General features: G+C 42.5%; 1 protein-coding gene across 1 annotated transcript in view; it reads left to right on the top strand.

Annotated features, from left to right (window-relative positions):
• Positions 1–415: 415 nt before the first annotated feature.
• shq1 (SHQ1, H/ACA ribonucleoprotein assembly factor) overlaps positions 416–10,313 on the top strand; it is a 37,603-nt gene continuing 27,705 nt past the window's right edge. Inside the window, exons 1-6 of the mRNA XM_035388605.1 lie at positions 416–519; positions 3,061–3,222; positions 3,605–3,669; positions 7,008–7,130; positions 7,334–7,503; positions 8,897–9,009. Coding sequence (XP_035244496.1) covers positions 3,080–3,222; positions 3,605–3,669; positions 7,008–7,130; positions 7,334–7,503; positions 8,897–9,009 — 614 coding nt within the window. The 5' untranslated portion in view covers positions 416–519; positions 3,061–3,079. The remainder of the gene's footprint in view (positions 520–3,060; positions 3,223–3,604; positions 3,670–7,007; positions 7,131–7,333; positions 7,504–8,896; positions 9,010–10,313) is intronic.

The following is a 10,313-nucleotide window of genomic DNA, read 5'->3' as shown; positions in this document are numbered from 1 at the left end:
CTCAGGTCAGTTACATCTATTACTTAAAGAGTAAGACTTCGTGTTATAACAACTGATTTTCCATTGCCAGTCTGCCCCCCCCCAAAAAAAAACCAACTTTGTTAATTCACAGATGTAGCCAATTTACAATAATGATATTTAAAAATAGATTTCGAAACAAAGCCACATACCCAGAGTCATACACAGACACAAACATAACAAAAAATATTATTATTATTATTATTATTATTATTATTATTATTTCCTTTCTCTTTTTTTAACACTGTAAACCAGCCCTGCTTACGAGTAAGCTACACTCTCATTTGGTTACTCCTGCAAAGTAGATGGCGGTAGTGGGTCGGACACGAAGGGTAAACCCCGCCATCAAATACCACCAAAAAAGAATGAAGAAATATTTTATCAGTCGGTTTTATATGTGGTAATACGGTATAAACATGGTTTCTGAAATGTGTAATAGTAGAAGGGCTACACGTTTCCGCGTGGTTATGCTGAAAGCGAGCTAGAACACTGTTTAGACAGGTAGCTAAATTGGTCCAGATATATTATTTCCCCTAGTCCTTGTTGATTGTGTGATTCTGTGTCTGTCGGTAAGTAACAAGGTCGATAAACAACAATCGCAATTGTTTGTCTATCTGTAGTTGTCTTGTTGTAACAGCTGGCGAGCTAAGTGCTATCTGGCTATCTTCGCATTTGGCTGATTTTACACGTTACAATGATGATTTTCGCTCACCCTGAGCCAAATTAGCTTGATGGCTAGCTGCCGTTATTATCATATAATGGATTATAGATTTGAATAACCATTACATTCTCAGCCTCTTTCTTTGAGGAGGACCGGCTGTCTTTCACTGAAAACTTTTGCGTTTTGTATGCCAGTAGAGTTAGCTGATCCGTGGTACATTAGCTAAATTACTAAAACCACACATTAGCAAATTGCTGGCAAGCGTTTCTTAGACTAGCTACGTGAATGACTGGCGTGATGGGCTGCCTCTTCTGGATCAACTCAAATTTATGAGTTAATTATACGACCTGCTTTGCTGCAAGATGCTACCTTGCGTGTATTGTACCACAGTTGTCGCATGTATTTGCAAATTGCAGTAAGCAATTGCTAACTTTACTTACTTTTCCAAACTAAACCGATGTGTAGCTGTTTGCGTAAACTGGAATTAGACTACATTACCAACTAATGACATCAGGATTTGTTCTTGAGCTCTTTACTGTGATGCGTTGTTTAGGCATGTTTTACTACTCTCCACGTATACCACCAATCAATGCGGCTTATGAAACCTGAGAGTACCCTTCCATGGACATTGTTTTTACAATTTTGATCTGATTTGAACCGATTGTCATCAACGCGGTCTCCAGATTGTTCTGTCATGCACCGACATAATTCTCAAAAAGTAGCATTCATCAGATAACAGGAACAAAAAAGTTCAAATATTTACTTATTGTATAAGTGCACAAATGGAAACACAGCCCCTTGTAACCTTTTTGTAGGGGGAGGTTAGCTCTCTGTGAGCATCTTCAGTGTTATTTCCTCATGTCTGGCTAAAATTCTGTGTAGCTGGGGTGTATAGAGGATGGGTCATGGTTTTGGGTTGAGTGACCCTACCAGTGGAAAGAAAACAACTCATGATACGGTCACAAATGTCCATTCTGTAGTCTACTGTCATGTTGAGACACCAAATATATTTTTTCAAATGATTTCAGTTGTAATGCATACCGTAGTTTAACCTTTTTTGTTTTCCCTAAAGTGTTCATAAATCACTCTCCAGTAGCTCTGCATGGGACACCAGTATTGGTTGCTGTGGAGTCTGTAGGGTTTTAGTATGTGCATACATTGTTTTATGGGGAGAAGCTAACAGGAGGCCAGATGGATCTTCTTACCAGGATGGAAAAAAGCTGCTGAGCTCATAGGTCAGGGGAATTTCAAACAAACTGGCCAATCAGAGCTTCATGCATGCATATCTCTCACCACTGGACTTTATAGAGGACACATTTTCTGTCTTGGCTTAATCTCCTTGAGCCTGTGCTAGTGTGCTTTTCATAAAGTTGACACCGGAAATGCAGTGTGTCCAATTGTAAAAATTACTTGGCTTGTTTCAATGTGAAATCAGACCATGCTCATGTTTTTCTGTTTCTAATCAGGTCATTTATAATACACATTCCTTAACCCTCCATGTACATGGTACTATACTATAGTACTGTTTACCTTTGTGGTAGCTACAGATAGGTCACACACAATGTGTTTACCTCAGGATATCAGCCAAACTGAATAGAGTACATAAAATAAAAATCCTTTTGTTCATGGTTGGGAACATACACGCACACACACACACTTGCATACACACATATGGTAAAACCAATTCATGATGAAACTACCCTAATTCATTTATAATTCCTATTAGTTTAGAAGGCTCATTAAACCCAGTTGAAAATGCATTTATTGCTAGGCAAAGGTTCTTTTAAAAATTGTCAAAAAATTATTTTGAGCCCTGTTCTTTTCATTTGGGTTTGTATTGCAAGTCTCTCTGGATAAGTGTCTGTTACATACCAGTAAAGTAACCATTACTGGGTCCAGACTTTTGAATCCTGCCCACTGCAGATGGAAATGGAGTGTAACGAGTTGACAATTCTGTCTGATATCAGGCTAAGTCTGACGAAACTTACTAAATTCAGCGCCCCCTGGTGTCTAAAGTTTATATTACCTCTGAAATGACTTAAAATTTTAATGTGCGTTTTGGTTATCAAGGGTTCCTGGTGCTGTTATTCTATTGATAAATAGGCATTTTTGTGAAGAGGTATGTGAAAGGACAGAAAATGCATTGTCAGGGAATTGTCATGGACAGAACCCTGCATGAATATTCAGAAGGTTCACAATGATTAGCATATTGGCTGGTTAACAATCTTCCCCAGAGTAATATTTCATAAAGGTTTGAGGACTGCCCTCCATGGAAGTGCCCCAGCTGGGAATTAAACCCACTACCTTTGAGTAGGCTGTCCAGTTCTCTTAGCACTGTACAACACTGCTGCACCACAGATCCCCTTGGGCCTGTCTTTCAGATTGCCCGCAGGCCACATCATGCTGACCCCAGCATTTGAGCTCAGCCAGGAGGCAGACTTCCTCCTCTTGAGCATCCGTGTTCCCTACACCCGGACGTCAGAGTTTGATCTCTACATCGACGGAGAGGATTTCAAGTTCTACGCCAAACCGTACTTCCTCAGGTGAGCTGCCTGCTCAGGAAAAGAGAGGTTGTCTGCTTGTCTGTGTGCTTCATCACTGGCTTTTTGTGTGGAGTTTTAACTGCAGAGCTGGCAGTGGTTTCATAAGCTTTCCAGTCTTCCTCTATTGGCAGCTCCACTATGCTCTGTTTTCAGCATGTCTGTGCCAGTCGAAATACAGACTGTAGCTGTGTTAAAGCCTGACTGTTGTGGGGTGAAAAGTGCTTATTTTCAAATGAGGAATTTTCAAATGCAACAAGTGCAAAGGAGATGGGAGCCATACATGTACTTGTTCAAGGCGCTTAAATCAAAGGCTCAGTTGGAATTTGAACCAATAACCTTAAAACATATATCTGTGTTTCATTATTGATCATTTTCTCACCAGGTTGACCCTACCTGGAAGAATAGTGGAGGATGGGAGAGAAAAGGCCTCATTTGATGTTGACAAAGGTAATATGCTTTTTTTAACAATTTTCTGCCCCATTTCAGAAAGTATTCTAATAGTACTAATAGTATTCCTAATTCCCTTTCTGCTGTGCAGATTGAATGCATGCATCTGAACTACATGCAGCCACCAGTTTCTTTTCCTTCTGAATTCTGCTAGTGATTTATTTCACCAAAGCCCTGCTTTACTAATGCAGCTGGCACAGGTGCCTGATCAGCTGGAGAAACTACTGCGCAATGAGGTAGGAAGCACACTGCCAAGTGAATGCCTTCCTCCCTTGGTGACACTATCACCAGATATTTACTGCTCCCAGCTACAGTAGCATAGACCCTTGTCAGCTTACGCACCATAACTTCCAAGCAATCACCAAAAAGGTGTGGTGAAGGAAATGGCTAATCTAACAAAAAACACATTAATATTATTCACCATTAAAACAAGAGTCCTAGATGTTAATTTTTGTGCATTTGACATGAAACAAGCCTTTTACAGGGCAGAATAGCAGTCGAGATTGAAAACATGAGGCATAGTTGGACCTGAAACTGCCTTACAAAGTGGGTGTTTGCACTCTGTCCCACTCCACACGCATTAATATTGACATAGGTTTGCATCACTCTCATTCAGCATGTATTGCTGGAAAATAAAGGCGTGCCCTCTTACTATTACCGTTCAACACGACAATAGAACCTGCAGCATGCGTGATTCACGTCCATGTCTAAGAGCCGCAATGGCAGATACATCACAAAAGTGCACACGTGCAGATGACATTTTCCTCTGCCTTTCTGAGGTAAAATAAAATGGACTTAAAACTGCAATTCATCTTTAGTGGGGGGGGGGGGGGGGGTGGGGGGGGGGGCTCTCAGGAGAGAAGGGTTGTTGGGGGGAGGGGGGTGATCAGAGATTCTGCTGCTGAATATATTGTGCACAGCAAAACACATCATGGGCAATAAAAATAAATGGACCATCTCAGAAATGAATTACCCTGGCTTAGGAGCTGTGTCGTAATCATGCAACACCAGAGATGCAATCACCCCCTATAATTGTAAGGAATCGGCACAATATAAATGACAGTTTTCACTGCAGTGTCCTGAGTGATCCTGCTGTTCAAATCCAAAAAGACTTTTGCCAAACTGCATAAACTAATTCCGAATTTACAGGTTTGTCGCATGTGTCAGATGGTCATACTGCCTGTTCTCCAGTGCCACAAACAGAGGCAGTCTTAATCTTCAGCATGTTTTGTAAAGCAACAGAACACATGAAGACAGGGTCCAGACAAATGAAAACTGGACAAGTACCAAATCTACGTCATGTCCAGCCCCTCCAAAAAAGGATACCAAAAAAATCTAAGTGTGTCCTAAAACAAAAACCCTTTAACTGTTTGTGTTAATCCAGATTTCACAACTACAAATGGGTGAAGTAGTAAAATGTTAAAAGAAAAAGGTTTTTCGAAAACCAGACACACTCATACTGAGAAATGTCTTAATTTCTTTTTTTAAACGAAATGTGTTTTCTCAATATTGCTTTTTAACACGTTTATCACTATCACCACCCATACCTGTATATTCCAAAACCGTTTGTTCAGTTGTAAATATTGTTATTATTGAAAAATTTATCAAAAACTGGATATAGACATCCACTTGAACATTTAGAGAATGGAAAACAAAAGAGTACTCTAAACCAAGTGTGATCTTTTCAACTGAAAAGAAAAAATTATAATCTCACTGACAGATGTCTAGTGATATCGGGATATGATGTCATGACATGATTTCACTGACCGTCAGTGTCACCATCCATCTGTCCCGTAGAAGTAAAGAAGAAAGAAAAGCATGTAGTGACAGTGGGGTCATGGCTGTTCATTATTTTAACAATAGAAGTGGCCATCTTCTCTTTGTGAGATATCTGTGATGTCATTGCGCTGCTGCTCATAGTGATTGGAGATTCTCTCATCCTGGACACCAGACAGTGGTACACAGCATTATGGGTGTGTGAGTTATAGCCTCAATCAGGCGTTAATTGATTGATCCCCTGTGCCTTTCTTTTTGACTAAATGCTGGTGATGGTCTTAATTAAATGTAGAGTTATCTGTGATTTAGTAGGCCATTGATTTAGTTAATGTGGTAATAAATGCTCCGCCTCCCCCCTGCAGTCTCTTTCTACTTCAGCTGGCATGTTATTACCATTTATATTTCTATTGTATTTGTTATATTAATTATATATTGCTGTATATAGTATACATGTATATTTGTATATGCATTTGACATTTTTTAAAAATGGCTTTGACAGTGCAGAACAGTATTATTTATTGAAAGCCTCACAAAGTGGATACTTGCATACAATTCCATTTCAATTGCATAATTATTAATGAACAGCTGTGTATCACACTCGCAATTTGTCTTTTTTTTTCCCCCTGCATTTTATGCAAGAATGTGGATGCATTTGACATGAACATGTGCAACATGAAAACAAAACTGTGGCATGGTTTTCCTTTGGTTTACTCTTAAAATCTCAGTTTTTCTTTAATGAGTTGCTAATTAGTGGTTTCAGTTATGTTTGGTTTATACAGAAGGAATTATATGTCTGTGTACTGGCCCCTCCCCTGCGCCTTATTCCCATAATGCTCTGTTTGACACACAGTGTTTAAATAATTCAGCAACAGCTGGCAGTGAAGCAGCTGTAATGTGTGTCCCTGTTTACACGAGTAATTAGAAACCGTTTAGATGCCTCTTCTGGACTCAACGAGCCTCATTAAAGGTCCACAGCCGAGGCAATCAGAGGCTTAATGCGTTTTAAAGGTAAATAATCTGACACCGCGCCCAAAGTTTTATGCTGTCGTTAAAATGCACGAAACTGTGAAATGTTCGTCTCGTCGTGATTAAATTAAACGAGACCGATCCTGATCACTTTTGAAGTACTGTATCTTGGTTCTGCAGATATACAAATGTTGCGTTCGATACCAAACTGGCATTGCTGTGGGCTTGAGATTTAGTGTCCATGTAGACCATTTACAGAGCAGACACGCCGTTTTGAGAGATCTGGACTACGCAGAGCTAAGTGCTTTGTGTATAGACGAACAGAGGGTGCCCAACCTTTGTCCCAGAAGGCCGCAGCTCAGCTGTGTAAAATGATAACATTCTTTGACCCATGAGTAGCTATGTCTCTCGGTTCATATAGTTAGTGGTGCCAATAGATGGTCATTTGCTCAAGGGGAATGTGAAACCGGCTGAAAACTGTAGCCCCCATGACCTTGGCTTGGGAAGGTCTTCCCTCTGCTGTTGATCTCTTGTCACTCTGTGACCATTAATCTGGCCTGTCCTGACTGCCTCTGTATGACCTGTGTGTTTCCCAGGCCTTTTCACCCTGCGTGTCCCAAAGGAGACCCCCGGCCAGCACTTTGAAGGGCTACAAATGTTGACCAGTCTTTTAGCCCCCAAGGGATCTCGATCAGCCAAACCCCTAGTGGAGGACATGGGTAAGTGCAGCGCATTTGCCGTCTCCTGATCAAGGCAAATGCTATTCACCACAGCAAAAAAGCTGAGAGAGCCAGTATGACCTTCCTTGGACATTGTTTATAAACCTTGTGTTTCTGGTTATTGAATGAAGCTACTGGCACAGTGCACTTGAGTGGAATGCTTGATTTCCAGCGCTGAAGCTCTTTATTTGTGTGTTCTTCAGAAGCCTGTAGCGGGAATGTGGATGGTGAGGAGGAAGAGGAGGATGATGAGGAAGAGTTTGACTGGCAGGTCGATCAGCAGGTGTACGAAGAGACCTCCGAGGAAGAAATGAACGCTCACCAGAAATACGGCTTTGGGAATCTCAGATCAGGCGTGTTCACCAGACTGCAGGTATCTCAGAACAAGCTGGGAATGTTTGTTAAACTGTCTGCATTTGCATTTTTAAATTCAGTTCTTTGTTGCTGCACCGTAGGGTTTTTCATTTGTTTGTTTTTTTGGAGTGAATACCAGCCAGCTTTGCATACATTTTCACTCCTGAGAATCAGAATATGTGTCAGAGTTCCAATTCCACTGAGACTGCATCAGAAATCTCCCTCTGCGGCCACTCTTCACTGGCCTCATATTTTCAGCTTACTGTAGACTGTCTGAATGCAAATCTCATTTTCTCATTTGCTCATAACAAGCATGCATTGAAACACAAATTGTCTTTGACAGTCCTTTTTATCATCTTATTGGTTTCCAACAGACGAGTATAACTCTCCGTCTGGGATTCAGACAGTCCTGGCAGTAGCTTCTTGTTATTAGTTTTTCCTTATATGGGTCGCTTCAGTCGGGTGTGCTGTTCCTTTGCTCCCGTGCTTGCTGTTGGCCCTGCGTGAAACGGGCACCATTTTGGCTCGACCCGGCCTGTTAGCAGGGCAGAAGGTTATGTAGTTAAGTTTTGTTCACCATGCAGTGAACCAGAAGGTAATCTTTTCTGGGGTGAGAAACTATTGCTCTGCTGTAGCACTGCTGTACCCATTGGTATAGCACTTCACGCTAAACTGCTTTGTCAGATCCTTCCAGAAGTCTCATTGCCATCATTCTTACATTTTGTCCAATCATTCTACAGGATGTGTTTACTGAGTGCAGTTCAAGGTCAACTACTGTACTTTACTTAGTGGTGTAAGGGCAAAGACACTCCCTGTATGTGATTCAAACTCGCAGCCTTCTGGTTGTGAATTAAGCCATTTAATTATTCTGCCTGGTGACCAGTAAATGGGTGTTAACATGTTGCTGAAAGTGTGATAGTAAGTCTGTTTGGCGAGTCTATTAAAAGCAGATAATGATCTCATCAGTAGTGTGTGTGGACAGGAGAGAGAGAAGTGTTGGGGAACTGGTGCAGATACTGCTGAGGGAAAACTGTGTGAGACTTCACACCTGGCTTCGCTGTGAACTCAGTCTTCCAGCCTGACAGGCCTCAAGACAAATCATCACTCCACCCCCCACCCCACCCCCTCCAGTACAGACAGCCAGGTGCTTCCATTGTTCCTACTGTCAATCTGTATCCGGAAGATACAGAAGAAGATGCATGTTGTGGCCCAGTGGATAACGGGTTAGCGTTAGCGTGGAGGCTAATGACAGGGATTGTGACGGCAGGGCTGAGGTCTTCCTGCAGCTCAGCTGTGGTGATTGAGAGTTTAGCGGCAGAGAGAGCATCAGTCCCACCGTCGGGCCCAGGGTTTCGCACACGCTCAGACCGGTCACGGGTGCGGACGGTGACCCCGTCCGACTTTCCCATCAGGATGAGCTGAGTGACGTCGTGGACGTGAAGACGCCTGACGGAGCCACGGCAGCCGAGAGGAGGCGGGAACGTCTTGCCGCGGAGATCGCCAAGTTTGACCCAGACCATTATCTGTAAGTATTATATACTCTAATTCTGGTCCCAAGACTTTCCTCCCATCAGTATACCGGCCTCAACGCTGTGGGTGTGAGCCAGTATACCGGCCTCAACGCTGTGGGTGTGTGAGCCAGTATACCGGCCTCAACGCTGTGGGTGTGTGAGCCACTGCGGCACATTTAGTTCAGTTTTCTGATTATCTGCCCAAAGCAGCTGTACATACTGTACAAGTCTATCTGGATAATGAGCCTTTCTGCACTGCTTGTAGCAGCATTTGCTGGTGTGCACTGCATGCCCAGGCATAACTTTAAATTGCTTATTAGTTGTATTCAACATCACTAGGTCGCTCTGGTACCAAACCACAATGAAATTATTTGGAAAAGGATACAAGCATAGCCTTCAGCCGGCATTCTTTATTTGATGTGTGTCAGATTGGCTTATTTAGAAGAATGTTAAGGCCAGCAGGTAGCTTACACCCCTGGCTTGGAGCATTGAGAAACAGAAGCAGCACAAGCACAGAACAGCAGGATGTGTCCGGGCACTGACAGAACTGTGTTCTCGCACCTCATTTTTTAGCAAAGACAGACAGTCAGGGAGAGATAGTGAGTGAACTAATGGAAGATAGAGAGAGACAGGAAGTGAGAGAGAGCGGGGGGGGGGAGACAGACAGTCATGGTGAGAGAGAGAGAGAGAGAGGTGGAGAGGTAGAGATGGAGGGAAGTGGAGGTGTGGCTGGGGGAACAGTCAGCCCGCAGAGGGACTTGCCACCCCCCCAGTGACAGGAGCAGGAACCTCTCCTCTCCTGCCAGCCTGTTTAAATATGCAGGAGTCTGTCTCCCTGTCTCCCGCATCGTTCTCAGTCAGCCTCAACAAAGGCTCATTCAGATCCTAGAGCCTCCGTCTTACCGTCCTGATACTCAGACAACATTACACAAATCCCAGAGAGACCCTGGAGCGCTCTGTAAAATAAATTTACTCAAAGTAGACTTATCAACCAGCTCTTGTGGAAACAAGACTACTCTAAGAATTAAAAAGTGAGGATTTGCTTTGAACCAACCACTTGGGTTTTTCCTTGCTACGAGCTAGGAAAGCCAAGTGCCTGCCATCCATGTCATTAGGTGCCAGTGTAAAATCTCATAGTATTCCAACCTTCATTCACTGCCACTGCTGTCTGTCATACAATACCATCTCAGAATTCTAACTGGCTGGTTGTCAGTGGGAAGCTTGTCTGCTGAAGATGACAAAATTTAATAAAATGAATGGGATTAAATAGGATTTATAGATAATTGTCCACGGATACTTTGGACCTCAAATATTCTTT

Source organism: Anguilla anguilla, chromosome 13, assembly GCF_013347855.1.
Source record: "Anguilla anguilla isolate fAngAng1 chromosome 13, fAngAng1.pri, whole genome shotgun sequence".
Taxonomy (NCBI): domain Eukaryota; kingdom Metazoa; phylum Chordata; class Actinopteri; order Anguilliformes; family Anguillidae; genus Anguilla; species Anguilla anguilla.
The sequence above is the reverse complement of the archived record's forward strand: the minus strand, read 5'-3'. Positions and strand labels throughout refer to the sequence as shown.